Below are 15,810 nucleotides of genomic sequence, written 5' to 3' on the forward strand. Positions count from 1 at the left end.
ATTTTTCTTGGTCTGTTGATTTTGCATTTACGACTGTAAAATCCTCAATTGATGATGGCAACTCTTCAATTGCCAGTAACAGACTTTTCAGACCGGTTCACATTGGAAAATATTAAAAGTACACAAGATCCTTTCTAAAAATTCCCTTTGCCAACAAAGGTCTTTATGCAATCAACTTGAGTAATCCTTCATCATAAATCAATTAATTCGAAAATATCCTACTACTTTAAAGATTAGTACCTGTGCTAGCTCCCCATTCATATATCATCCGGCTGGCCACGTTATTACTGAGAACCTGAAAATTGTCAATTACACTTTTCTGCTAAATGTGTTATCCAAAGACCCGAAATACCGTGAGCCTAAATCCATCAATTGGAAACACAACTTTAAAATACTGATGGGTTCCATCGAGGATTATGCATGACTATGGGCTAAACGCGAAAAAGAAAAAGTAGATACTCTTTCCAAATGGGTTAAGGCTGCGAGATCGTTGATACAAATGAGAAAATTAAAAACTAAACGGGTCTATGAATACACATGCTACATCGATCTTAAACATGATACATAAACTGCTTGATAAAGGAGTTAGGTATTGACAATTCACTTGGGAACGCAACATATACCCCCACGACATTTACCTAGGAGTAAATCCTGAATAATCATAGGTCTGTTCTACGTTCCTTTGGAATTTCAACCAAAGACTACTGGATCTTCCTTCACTTTATTGGATACCAAAATTACATACGTGTCCTTACAAACAAGGTTATATTGCTGGGTCTTCCTAGTGCTCCACGAAACCTCTTTCTAAATAATTAACATCAACTTTATCAGCAATCAAAGTCGGCCTTCGAAGTTATTGTAAAAACAACCTACTCTTGGAGCGGGTGAATCAGATATGGATAATAAAAAAAAATTGAAAGATCTGTAAGTGTACATACACAATTGTTTCAGGTCGAGTGAAGGTTGGCGCCTATGAAAACGTTTAAACCCGCTGCCTTTGTTTGCACCTGTCCTAAGTCAGGAACCTGTATATTCAGTGGCTGTCGTTTGTTGATGTGGTTCATAAGTGTTTCTCGTTTCTTGTCTTTTTATATAGATTATACCGTTGTTTTTCCTGTTTGCATGGTTTTACACTAGTCATTTTGGGGGCCCTCTATAACTTGCTGTTCGGTGTGAGACAAGGCTCCTGTTGAAGGCCGTACTTTGACCTATAATGGTTTACTTTTGAAAAATTGTGACTTGGATGGAGAGTTGTCTCATTGGCACTCATACCACATCTTCTTAAATCTATATACAATCGAAGTCTCTTTTGTTTTGCCATTGTATTAAAACATTTGACTTTTCTACACATTACAGAAGTATTTCCATTTCAAAACTAAAAGACAAATTGAAAGAGTTGGTCCTGCTTTGTTTCATAAAAAGCAATGGCCAACGTAGTTACAAGTATCTTGTCTTAGAGTGCGATAAATAGTACAAATATCTCTGATTTAAACAATAAGTTCTCTGAAACTGACATTATCAAGATGCTTAATTTCTTGATAGACAACGTATTTGTTATGTTTGGATGACGTGTTTTTCAACAAAAAATCGGCATTGCAATGGGAACCAACTATGTTCCTCTTCTTGCCGACTTGTTCCTTTATTCATATGAGGCTGACTTCATACAAGAGTTTCCTAGGAAGAATGACAAGAAGTTAGAATTATCCTTTTAAATTTTCCTTGAAGTTCGGTTTTTTTGTTATTTTACTTTTAACTCTACGTTCCTATAGATAGATGATGTCTTCTTACTAAATATTTCAAAGTTTGGTGACTACGTTGAACGCACCTATCCCATCGAACTTGAAATAAAGTATACAACAGAAAAAGTTTAGTCTGTCTCATATCTTGACTTACATCTAGACAGTGACAATGAGGGTCGGGTTGAGAACAAAACTTTACGACAAACGAGATTATTTCAGCTTCACAATTGTGAACTATTCAAATCGAATTAGCAACATTCCAGCAGCACCTGTATATTGAGTATATATCTCTCAGTTGAAACGATATTGCTATCACAAGTTCCTTGATAGTGGGTTGCTGCTTACAAATAAACTATTGAACTAAGAGTTCCAAGTGTTAAAGTTGCAATCATCCATTCGAAATTTTAGGGAAGCTATCACGAGTTGGTTGACCGTTATGGAATATCTGTTTCACAGATGAGGACGGATATATTCCTATTTTTGTAACCACAATCCCGTCCGTTTTTCCTCAATTGTGACGTACCGAATTAGACTTATCACCGAGTTTGTACTAACATGAGAAACATGCATCTATTAAGCAGGATCTGCTTACCCTCCCGGAGCACCTGAGAGCACCCCTCGGGTTTTGGTGGGGTTTGTGTTGCTCAGTCGTTAGTTGTCTATGTTAAGTTTTGTGTACTGTTGTTTGTCTTTTCGTCGTTTGTCGTTTGTCATGACATTATCAGTTTGTTATCGACTTATGAGTTTGAATATCCCTTTGTTATCTTTCGCCTCTCATCAGATACAGTACTGTTATTCCTTATCAATAGAATTTGCAACTAATGTAAGTATATGTTTATGTTTAAGTTATGAGTCGAGAACTGAATCCGTGTGTACAGATGTCTGTGGGAAAACATTTTGTATGATCTTAAAATATGAAATGATCGCCAGGATTCATTGCAAGAATACATAATGTTGATAAAGACGTCAATATCAAGAACAGAATGAAAAACAATCTATCCAAGACAAAAGCAACATCTCTCCATTCACGATAGCATTCCTCGTCATCTTCATCTTCCGACTGCTTTATTTCTAAAATATCTATTAAACGTTTAAACCACTCATCTCGGTCGATTAAACACTTGATGCTTTCATGTCGTTCAGTGCGATGATTAGAGTTATCGTCCCTATCGATCATACTATTTCGGAATCGAGTATTGTCCGTCTGATGTGACTCTACGTTGTTTGATAATTCCATGAGTTCATAATGTAAATGATTCTTTCGGACACTATCGGTCTCTTCCATAGAAACTCGAGATTTTGAAGACACATTTGTAAATTTCGATTTAGTTTTCGGACTGTATTTTGAAATACGTATGCAAAATATTTTCGCTAGAAATCGGAACACTAGATATTTTAACCATGTTGGAACTCTTTTTGGTTTTCCTCGTTGATGATGTATACATAAGATCCAAACTGATGACAATACAGACATACAACTCATGGATAAAACTACCATCAGATAGATACCTGAAATTGAACCAAATGCATATTAATTCTTTGTTGCGTAATTTTGGAAATTCCGTAATATTCCTGTCAGTCTAGTTATTCCGGCAAGTAACATGAATATAATTATCATTGTCATTGGGCAAGACAAGATTATGAATGCCAGTTTGAGTTTAAACTTAGTTTATTTGCTCTTTATTACGTTTCTGGCAATCTGCAAGTTTTGATTTTGTTTTGTACGTTTAATGATCGACAAAACTACTTATGTATTCATGGGCATTAAGGTTATGGATATTATAAAACATTTATTATTTATTTTTTGTCTTCGTTCTTCTCGGGATTCCCAACCAACTTCTTATAGGACATGTTTACAAAAAGTGTAAGTCTCTAATTTTTCCGAGATGTGAGGAGTATGTAGTAATGTTTTTTGCATAATAATTGACTTGAACGGTTACAAGAGGGTCTGGATTGGGGGTTCTTCATTTCTTTATTCTGTAATTTTTTAGACCATTTTTCTCTATTCTTTATCTATTTTGCCCAATATTCTCTATTCTTTATATTATTTTAACACCCCAATATTCTCTTTTCTCTATTTTGTGGCCTATTTTTCTGAATTTTTTATTTTTAAGCCCTTTATTCTGCACCTTTTGATATATTTCCTATTCTGTAAATCCCATCACAACTCTCTTACAAATATACCGATTAAATGGCATACTTACTGATAACTGATATCGATTCTGATGTAGAAGGCATTTTATCTGCGACCATTAGCATAAAAACAGTTATAGTAAGCAACACAGACAGACCCAGAGTTATCTTCTCTCCACTCTCTGGTGGTAGTAAAAATCCAGAGATACACAGAAATGATAGAATGATACAAGGAATGATGATATTCATGAAGTAATACTTTACTCTTCGTCGAAGATGGACGTAAAATGTTACATCCGGAAATGGTTCTTCACAGCAATTATAGAATATGACGTTACGCTCAACTCTTACATGTATTAGTTCCCATTCACCATTATCTACTAGGTTAGATACATCTATTGTGTCAGATCTGTTAAAAACGTTAACCTAAAATTAAACAATTACTTAATATAACGCTTATAAAAAAATAGTGCTTTTATTAGAATAAGTTGATAAGACTCTGCATGTATTTTAAAACTAGAGAGACTAAATTGGCAACTCCTTCCGGCAAAGTTTACCTCAGATGGATTTAACTATTAGGTCCTTTTTGGTCATATAGATCTTCAACTGTTTCGGTTTAAACTTTTTATACATCTTTTTCTTTCAAATATTCGGCTTTGAGGGATCCTGAAGAAGATAAATCAGGAAAAGCGCTTCAGACGCATGCCATTTATAAAGTAGAGATATTAAAAACAATAAGAATAAACATATACGAAATTATGTAAACAATAAATACTAGATAAATGAACATGCACGGAAAAATCGTATGATATGTATGACTCAGAGGTGCAATGGGGACGCTGAAGTGATATGGTAACTCTTAAGTGCGACGGTCTGTGCCGAAGTGCTATGGTCCTTTCGCTGATGTGTGATGGTTTATACAACACGTGATGGATAGTTAAAAATTCAAAAGATGTCCAATTATTATCATGAGAGTTTGACTTTTGATTAGTTAGTTTTATAATTACCCAACTTTCCATATTTTTTAAGTTGCATGAAAAACCATCTACTGTAATCTATTGTATTCATTGTTCGTATTTACAACAACCGGATATATTTTTCACTTATTTTATTTCGTTCCAACTAATCAAGTACCAATTGCATTTCAAACAGCTACCACAATTTTTAGTCGTTGCAATAGTACAGGTTTTTAATGGAAAATAAACTTTACATATAGCGTCTATAGTGATATAGTTCTGAACGGTTGAACAAACGTTGGCTTAGTTGTGTCCAAGCCTATTTACAAAGTAAACTACAACGTTACAGTTATGACTGGAAATACAGTGACTATTTATCATGACTGATTTAAATTAAACGGTTTATTACCGCGATGATTTTTTTTAAATGCTTCTAACAAACAAATTGACTTCTACATCGACATGTGAACATGGAAAACAATAAAACAATATAGTTTATGTAATCCATCGCACTTCAGAGTTATCACCAACACACTTCAACGTAGCTATCAACAAGATAGCGTCACAATGCCGATATCGCACTTCTACGGAAGCGTATTAGGGCAATCCCATTTTTTTAATTGTCAACTTTAATCTTGGAATTATCAACATTTGTCTTTGAATTATCAACTTTCTTCTTGGAATTTCCAACTTTAATCTTGGAATTATCAAACATTAATTTTGATATTATTAACTTTAATCTTGGAATTATCAACATTAATCTTGGAATTATCAACATTAATCTTGGAATAATCAACATTAATCTTGGAATTATCATTTTTAATCTTGGAATTTCCAACTTTAATCTTGGAATTATCAACATTTATCTTGGAATTATCAACATTAAATTTGGAAATTCCAACTTCAATCTTCCGACCCTCGTTAGTCCGACTCTGATTTTTCCGACTTTAATTAACCTAGTGAATCTCTGAACTGAGAACATCGTGACTTTTGGCTCACGGGACTCTCGCCTCTGCCTAACAGTGCACTTCAGTTGTGCTTTACTTTACTTTTTGTTGGTGATTGCTATTATCACTTATATTTGGTACCTAAATTTTATTTATAAATATATACAAAGAATGACCTTTACTTTTATACATTATTTTGATTTGTAAATGCATAGATTCAGGGACTTTATATTTAGTCCCTACTTTATATTTATGTAAATATAAAGTCCCTGATTGATTCAAATACCACAATTGGCCATTAATATAAGATTTCCAATAACTTATTTATATAAGATACGTAGAACATACCCCAAATCAATATAAAATATGTAAGAACAATGCATATCAATATAGAATGTCAGTAACAAATTAAAAAGTAGTGACATATATATAAAATCACGCAAAATTATGACCCGTATTTTTGGCATATCCACATATACCCATTACTAGGAAGTTACACCCCTCGTGGATATTAGGCTACGTGAAGCTATACAAGACTTTACACACATGCCTATTTTTCTTTTACATTTTACCAAAAATTCAGCCGCAAATTATAAGAAGATTAAGTATATATTGGGAAAAAACAATAAACTATGAAAAATATCAGTCATTTCCAAGATTAAAGTTGATGATTCCAAGATTAAAGTTGATGATCCCGAATTAAAGTTGGAAATTCCAAGAGTAAAAGTTGGAATTTCCAAAATTAAAGTTGATAATTCCAAGATTAAAGTGGGAAATTCCAAGATTGAAGTTGATAATTCCAAGATTAAAGTTGATAATTCCAAGATTAAAGTTGATAATTCCAAGATTAAAGTCGACAATTTGAAGAAAAAAAAAAAGGATGGCCCTAATACGCTTCTGTACACTTCAGCTTTATCAAAAACACACATTAGCGTCAACCAATCGCTAATCATCTAGATCATGGCGGTTCGAAGTACCATCGCGGTTCAGAGTCCTACATGTATAATGTTATGACTTGATACAAACTAAATAGAAAAATTAATAACATAAAGTTACTGTACCTGCAGGCCATGATACGCCCAAGATCCTAGTTTTAGTTTACACATTTGATCATCGAATGGAAAATAAGTTATATCTATCTTGCAAGAACTTCTGAACCTCACGACTGGTCCCCAGAAAACTCGACTTGAATCGAAAACCATTGCTAGGCTAGGCATGTACCCGGATGTATAATCGTCAACACTGAAATATTGTAATTCATAAAAAGATGAAATTTCAGCATTATGGATTTTTATAATTCCTTAAATTAGTACAAAATACAGTTCTTTTGGGTTAATGCGAACAATGTTTGGCAAAAACGAAAACATAGGGCTAAGGCATATATGCTCTATATCATATCGACAAAGCCTATCAACTGAGATGCGTACTATCTAAAATCAGAAAGCTGACAATACGAACACTGAAATAATAGCGTTTACCACAGATCCTAATTCCATTATGTGTTTCGTAAGTGAATCGTTTGTCCAGAATAGTTGTACAAAGATAATGCTAAAGTCATTAAATTAACATATACATTTTGGTTAAGTGCATAATTATTCAAAATGTATTAAAAGTTTTCAAATAGGTTATTAATAGATGAAGTACACTGATTTTGCAGTGATAACCAACAAACTTTAATGTGAACGATATACATAGGTTAAGTGCCATTTAAATGAAATAAAAATAATTGCTTTTGGTTGTTTGTGTCGATTAGTTATTGTATCATACATGTTTTCCCCAAATTTCATTTTTATTCATTTTAAACATGAAAAGCAGTTTTAACTCTGTATAGCTTAAAAGGTCGGGAGAAGATACAAAGGGACGATCAAAAACCATAAGTCAAAGTAAACCCAACAACAAGTATAAAAAAATGACGAACACAGTTACAACATTCTACATGTATACTTTCTTTTATTCAAGGCAGTAATATTGTTTCACGTGCATCTACATTAAGACTGTATGTACTCAAGGACCGTTTTAAAATATGGCTGTTTTCACAGAACGACTTTGTTATTATTGATTCTGACCATTTGTCAATCTCTTCAAAGTTATTTTGTCAACACCTGAATAAACGAGGGTATGAATTGGGTTTACAGAATAGAGAATAATGGGCAAAAAAAATTAAGAATACAGAATAATAGGGTGCTAAAATATACAGAATAGAGAACAATAGGCAGAAAAATATATAGGATAGAGAATCGAAAATGACATAAAAAATTAATGAATATAGAAGTGAAGGACCCCAATCCAGACCCTCTTAAATCTGCTACTTTTTAGACAGTCCCAAAATTACAATATTTTACCTGTTATACAAAACAACATCCGGGAGCCATAGCCGGTCACATGGCAACCGGATACTTTTCATTCCTTCATAGTCCTGTGATGACCAATGAAGTTTCTGGTCGTACCACTCCTGTGAAAGTCATAAACATTGTTCATTTCCATACTAACATGTAGAACAGTTTACAAATATTTGATCGATTTGTAATAGATTTTTCATATCTTTTGGAAAGTTTTGCGGTTCGTTTTCGTCTCGTGAGGTTATTGCCGGGGGTTTCAACAAAAAGAATTAATACATTTCTGATTCTGCCTTTCAAACAAACATCTACGAAAAAAAGTATTGCAAACGACATTCACGAGATTTTGAAGTAGATATATCTTTTTTGTCATGGGACTGATTTTTAAAATCAAGAATGATCAGTCATCACATTTAGAAGAGTAAACTGAAGACTTACAAACAAGCCGTTTTTTTTAAATGAATGGAGAGAAGAAAAATATACAGTAAATAAACCGTCCGAAATGTTTTATCTAATATTTAATTAAAAACAAAATGTATAGAAGTTCTGTTTTTTGTTTGTATTCTCCAAAGATTAGAATTAAGTAAATTTAGTCAAACTATATATCATGATGAGATTTTACAGTAATATATATTGAAAATCATTTTGATATCTCTTTCACAAATAGATACGCGAACGGCATATGCATGTATTTTGTCCCTCTATATCAGGGTAATAACTGTTATAACTATACAGGGGAAAAAGTGGTATTACATTTTCCCGGCATTAGGTTGGCCTTTTGAGTACCCAATGCAGGTGAGGGAAGTCAACTTAGGAGCGTTGTGATTGGGTGTAAGGGTACAATATATTTTTTTTGTTTATCTATGAATAACTGCAGTGTGTATATTTACAATATAAATTTTGAAACCCATTGAAATATTTTCTTGAGAATTATTCGAAAAGACTTTCAATTTTCATAAATTTGATGTAAAATGACGGTGGGCATGGATACCATAAACAAGCTCCGTTCGAAGATGGTCATGATACTATTTGACTTCAATTTCTAAAGCAGAATAATAAATTTCATACCACACACATACACTTTGACTGTAGGGAAAACGGTAGTATTTATTCTGTTTTGTCCAGGTTTTTATCATAAAAAGTGGTAAATTTTGTGGCAGAAGTTACTGCATGATATATATTCACAAGTGTTTCACGATCTTTCACAAATTGTGAACACCTCTGTAACACATGATATCACTTCCGGTTGCAAAGAGTGTACAGTTCCAACAATTTTAAATTGAGGGTGTGGATGGGGGTTCATAGAATAGAGAATAAAGGGCAAAAAATATAAAGAATAGAGAAAAATGGACCAAAAAAATAAAGAATAGAGAACAATGAGGTTCTAAAATATAAAGAATAGAGAATAAAGGACAAAAAGTATAAAGAATAGCGAAAGATAGCCTAATAATGTTTTTGAAAAACACATAAATGAAGGACCCCCATACAGACCCTCATCATTGCAAAAGAAGCAGGTGTATAATATGTAGCTTTTAACCTCTGTGTGGCAGGTTTAATCAGTGTACATTATGTGAGGTACAACGAGAAAGCAACTGAGAGACAGAAACAGAACGACACAAATAACCCAAACAGCTATATGCCTACTCATGTTGGTATTCAACTATGACAAATAATGATTCTTCTTTTAAAGTGATCTCTGTTCGTATATTTACCCGATCTGAATTTATTCTGCAACAATTAAAATACCTATAATTTCAATCTTCTACTTATACTGATCGCTTTCACATATATTTGTATCTACGAACACTCGCTAAATCTTTGTTAACAATATCAAAAATATGTTGATTTCTATTTGATATATGTTGTGTTAAATTAACAAAAATAACATTTTGTTACTTGTATGCGTCGATTATGATCGATCGTAACAATTTGAAACCAAAAGATGTATATATGTACCGAAAAAACGTGAAGAACTGTATGACCAAAAGGGACCTAAAAAATACACTGCAAAAATCGTGTTTAGAAAATAAACACTTGCATTACATGTTTAGTTTTAAAAGTATTTAGGATTATGTTTAATATTTAAACACATTTCTAAGTAATCACGTTAAATGTACACATGTCTTGAATGTAAACACTATCAAATGTGTTTTAGAATCAAAGTGTTTATAGGACTTAAACACTAATTTCTGAGCTATACACGATCCTAAACAAAATTCTAAACACATTGTCAACCTAAACATATTTAGAACTGAGACATGTTAAGATCTGTACGTGCAAAACAAAATAGCACAAAAATGTGTTTAGAATTGTGTTCAGCATTTAAACACCATTTTTACAGTGTAGTAAACATTAGTATTGGTAATATACATGTAAGTTCGACTATTTACTTCTTACTTTTACTTACCACTTCCATCCAAACATTAGTCGTCAAAACTTGATTTTTCTCATCCTGAAATTATTATGATTTAAAAAAATTAGATAATAAAATTTATCATATATTTTGAAGGTCTTTGAATATTTATGAAAACTTTCAAATGTTTGATAAAAATGAAACAAATATTCTAAAAGAGATAGGTTGGCCTGTTTAAAACAATGTTTTCGACGTGTTGAATAAAATAAATGAAGAAACGGTGGCTTGGCCAGATGCAATTGAAGAGCTATAACTGAGATATAAAGATTGCAGCTGAACGCAATCTCTTTGAGAAACTGTTTTACAGAATGTAGAATCTGTTTTCTCAGTGGAACATGGATTTTGAATATCAGACGTAAGTGTGTTCTTGTCTCCTTTTTATGTTAAGTATCATGTACCAATCTGTATGTTGGTCAGTTTCTGACGACATTTTCAGTCTATTGCATTGCGGACGGAAGATCACCAACGATTTATCCCGTCTCCTACATTTTATACCTGTTACAATTTATCTTATATCATAGATCTATACTTATATCTAACGTCGTGTTAGCCTTTGTTGAGTAGTGGTCTGATGGAAAATCGTACCACATCTCCATACTTTGTGTGAAGCATATGTTGGCATCATTGGAAATGAAAATCACAGTACTGAATGTGTTCAGTGTACAAATGTAGATCTTTTTTTTAATTTGATGTTCCCATTCATTTCACAAGTTTGGCTTCCTGAACGTTTTGTCTCGATCCCCACAGAAAAACAAAATCATATATTAATCTACAAATCTTTCAATTACTATTTTTACGATATCTAGTGAATTTCATTGATAATGTGTTAGCTTAATAATCAATATGTTTAGTCCTAAAAGTTTTTACATATGTAGTGCTAAAGTAATAGTAATACATATACATAATACAACCAAAAACAAAACGAACAAAATAAAAACATTTCAATAAATCGTTATTCATATTTTCAAAGTTCAGTTAAGTTTCTAGTATATTCCTCCATTAATTGTGGAGCACTACCCATAGGGTATAATTGTAGCAGCTATATACACCTTAAAACATAAGAAAACATATATAAACTTATGTACAGATAAATGAATAAAGGCAATATTATTATTAATTCATAGGCTAGTCATTATAGTTTTAAACCATAAAATTTATAAATAATAATCTGATTCATAATGTGCTGAGGTTTAAGAAAAATTAATTAAGAACTGAATATATTTAAAACCATATATAAATAATAAAAGTTGTAATATTTGTAGACTCATGTTCTGGTTTAGCCTTTACAAATTTACTAACTCTATGGTCACATATTCTACAGCTCTACATGTATTCATGTAATTTTTGCTATGGACATGTTGATGCAAAATTTGATTTAGAACAAGTGCACGTTTAGTGTCAAAGTTTTTAGTAAACTAATAAGAAACTTGGTAGATATACTAAATCCCGTATTTCAATGAGGGGATATCCTGAACTGATTTCTGCACATGTCATGGCAAGTTTCTTTTAAAAAAGAATATCATCTAGATGTTCCGAATCGAAGTCATTTGGTCTTTGTTGGATAGTTGTACCGCATCTTGTTTTTATCTATATATTTTTGTTCAGTGTTTTAAGCAGAGACGTACTTACTAAATCTAAAATCTGGGTTAGCGCCAGTCCGAGTTTAATATCCACAGCTTCTGATGAGTTCATCACAGGTCGTATTGATTTCTCGTAACCTTTCATCAGTTTGATCATAAGTTTGTGCTCAGCCGACATGTTGTCAAACTCTGAAATACAGTCTGTAAAATTGTCAAAATTTATAAAAAGTAGTTTTAGTGGGCTGGCCAATGCGCGGCCATTTAAATTATCCGAAAATTTGAGACATACCATTCATCTATATGATCTTTTTTTCGAACGAGAATACAAAGTATACATGTAGGACAATAAACATGAGCCTTAAAGGGGCATTAGCTACAATTTAGACAAAAAATTAAAATACGATTTGAAATAATATTTCGTTACAAGCAGTCATTTTGGCCCAAATTTGTCAAAATAAGCTCAAAAATATCGCTGATCAATGTTTTATTCACTTCTAAGTCAATAATTCGACCTCTTTGAATCCGTATTCATGTGACCTTTAAAATGTAACCCCTTATCTGGTGATGAGTTACTCGTGTTCTTGGGGGTGTTCAGTTAATAATAGGAAAAGAATGTCAACATTGAAAGTGAAATAAGGGTGAACCATTTCATTGACTGATTCGATCCACAAAAAATCATCTCGATAGTTGATTAGATGGCGTATAGCCTAAAATACAAACGAAATGCTGACACATATTATCGAGACTATGCATTGTTAATTGTTTATTTTAGACTTTTTGTAATTTGGATTTACGTTTTAGTATGTTATAAATCAAATATAAAAATTTGAGTCAAATAGGTGAACATGAATTTGACAGCTAATGCCCTTTTAAGGATGTTCGCTACTCTTGTTTTTGATTTTTTTTTGTCAGATATTCGGAATCCTCTGGTTTTATCCATGTAGTGTGATTAAAAATATTGCCCGCTAACCCCTACCTTTCTTTTCATAATTTTATAACATATAGTTTAAAAAGCCATATTTGAAAATCTTATAAAATCCTTGTTATTTGTTCATAGTTTTTGAAAGAAAAAAGGTGACAACGTTAAATGTATGAAAAGTCTAGAGAGAATCATTTCCCGTTAAATTTTCAATGGATGATATCTCGAAAACAAGCACACGGACCCTTTTTTTCTGCTTTTTAAATTTCTTCATTTATATACTACATGTATCAATTCATAACAGTCTTCTAAAAAGCTTGTAATTCTGAAACAGAGTATCGAACATCCTTTATAGTCAATTTTGATTCTTTTTATTACCCACTTTTTACGCATATTGTTTCCCTTTGCCAATTTACGACTGGTTCTAAAGCGGACATAATGGGCTGTCTCCCACGAATAGCATGATAAGTTAAAAAGTGAAATATAGGCATTTCGATAATTGTTATTGAAATTATATATTGATATTAAAAGTGTTTAGATAAAGAAAAGTTTAGATATAATTAAAATATTTGAATAAATTACAGATTACATGCATTGAGCACAGATTAATTTGATCTTTCCTTTCGCTTTTGATTGGCAATGAACATTTTGTTTCCCTCCTAAGGGAAAATACTCGTACAAAACATGGTCAGTTAAGGAATCGGCAAATAGACTAGTTTAGTATCACGGTTTGACATAATGAAAGTAAGACATAAGTGTGATTTTCGAAAAAAAATGAAAAATTTTTTTCTACAGAACGACAAATCTTTTACACAACACTTCGCCGTTTCAAAATTTAAAGGACTACGGGCAATTGCATTGTTCGTTTCCCAAAGTGAAATAAAGTCACGACATTGGTTGAATTTCTATTGTTTAGTACGTTGTTAACCAATCACGTCGTTTCGGTGTACGCCTGTGAAAGTATAACCCAGAATGCATTAGATTCTGAAATGAAATTGCGACTTGCAAATGTACAAATATGGGGAACAAAATGTGTGTGATGTATGTTTGGTCTATGGTTGTGTACGAACAAATGTTAAATCAAGTAAGTTGAACGCTTCACGTCCCTTCAAAAAGAGAATACGTAAAATAAACACTGGCAACATTTTACCAAAAACCAAGGGACACTATTTGTCTCATTTGCAATCATGCCACATCTCCTCATATTTATATGAATGAATAAACAGACACATATACCTTTTTACTTGATATATACGAACGGATAACTGAAAATAAAAATGCATTATTGTACTTATTTGACGATGAAAAAAGTTACATAAGTTTAGTCTTGGGCCAGGTTTAATAAAGTATAAGACAGTTTTTAATATATTTTCTTGCTCGTTATAGTTTTTGATTTGATTACAAATCTAAGTTTATTTTGTTAATGGGAAATGAAGATAAAAATATTTGATAATAATTTGTTAATTATTATATGTTTTAAATAAAAACAGGAATACAATACTAAATTAGAATACTTTATATAGAGTTATAGATATATATGATCATTATATGCATTTACAATAGTTACTATTTACATTTAATTAATAATTGGTATGCTGTGAGGTGTACTGTCCAATAAAGGGTTCAGAATAACAAACAATGGGTCATATTATATATTTTTATTATAACAAATTATTTATTTCAGTTACTTTGATATTATATATTAATCAATTAAATCAAAATTAATCATGTTATGTACTTTGTTTAACCTATTTTTAATTTACTTCTATATTATGTTTGAAATTATATTGTAATTATTCTGCTCATTTTGGGCGCCGTGATTGGCAAATAAAATATTTGTTTGTTTGTTTGTTGTTCGTAATTTCGTAATAATTTAATAATTAATTCAATAATGTTAATATTTTTCGACTGTGTTCTAATGAAAATATTCTGGCCAAGCAAAATCTCCAACAAAGACCTACATGAGATCACAAACATCAATGACATCGACAATTTTTTGATACAAAAGAGATGGAAGTGGCTTGGTCATGTTCTACGCAAATCATCTGAAGACATGACCAAAGTAGCCCTTAGGTGGACACCAGACAGAAAAAGAAAAGAGGAAAACCAAAAATAACGTGAAGGTACACAATAGAAAATGGAATGAAGGAAAAAGAATATACCTGAGGCACAGTGGAAAGAAAAAAGAAAAGCAAAACAACTGAGAAGAGTGAGGGAAACTTGTCCTTGCCCTATGTTTCATCAGGCATAGCAAGGACTAAGTAAGTAAGTAAGTCAGTCAGTGTCCTACAGCACAGGACTGTAGTTTTATCGACATACAACAAAGAAGTCAAATCAAACTGGTGGTATGAATATGTCTTGTAGTGAAGTGTGAACTCATGCTAGGTATAGACCAACCTCAATTAAGCTATTATTTTTATGAATTAGTTACACCGGTTGTCACTAGTTGTCTAATGAAGGCGTTGTTGTGACTGTGGACAAAGAACGGCAATTGAAGCCTTATTCCTTTGCTTCAATTTTAGGTGCAAAACCACTCATGCAGGCCCGGTCTGAAAAAAACATACAAGAAAGTAGTACATATTTGAAACAAAATAGTCCCTACGCATGGTTGTAAATTTCACAAAATGTAGAATATTTTAGTGATTTTGATATCAAATGAAAGCTGAATGGCTGGTGATCATTATAGAACTTATAATTTTTAAAATAAAAAAAATATATGAAATTTGAAAAGGAGGGTACATGTTACTTTTTTCTCAGATCTGAAGTTCTGGGAACCAGTACTCTGTT

General features: G+C 32.1%; 1 protein-coding gene across 1 annotated transcript; it reads right to left on the reverse strand.

Moving 5' to 3' along the window:
- Positions 1 to 2,536: 2,536 nt before the first annotated feature.
- Positions 2,537 to 12,282, reverse strand: LOC127722455 (neuronal acetylcholine receptor subunit alpha-10-like). The gene is made up of 6 exons (XM_052229312.1): positions 12,154 to 12,282; positions 10,519 to 10,563; positions 8,118 to 8,227; positions 6,837 to 7,017; positions 3,944 to 4,298; positions 2,537 to 3,248 (listed from the first exon to the last, which is right to left on the reverse strand). The coding sequence occupies exons 1-6, from the start codon at positions 12,280 to 12,282 to the stop codon at positions 2,647 to 2,649; spliced, it is 1,422 nt and encodes a 473-aa protein (XP_052085272.1). The 3' UTR covers positions 2,537 to 2,646.
- Between the last annotated feature and the right edge of the window lie 3,528 nt (positions 12,283 to 15,810).

The sequence above is a fragment of the Mytilus californianus genome, unplaced genomic scaffold (assembly GCF_021869535.1).
Source record: "Mytilus californianus isolate M0D057914Y unplaced genomic scaffold, xbMytCali1.0.p SCAF_12, whole genome shotgun sequence".
In the NCBI taxonomy this organism is placed as follows: domain Eukaryota; kingdom Metazoa; phylum Mollusca; class Bivalvia; order Mytilida; family Mytilidae; genus Mytilus; species Mytilus californianus.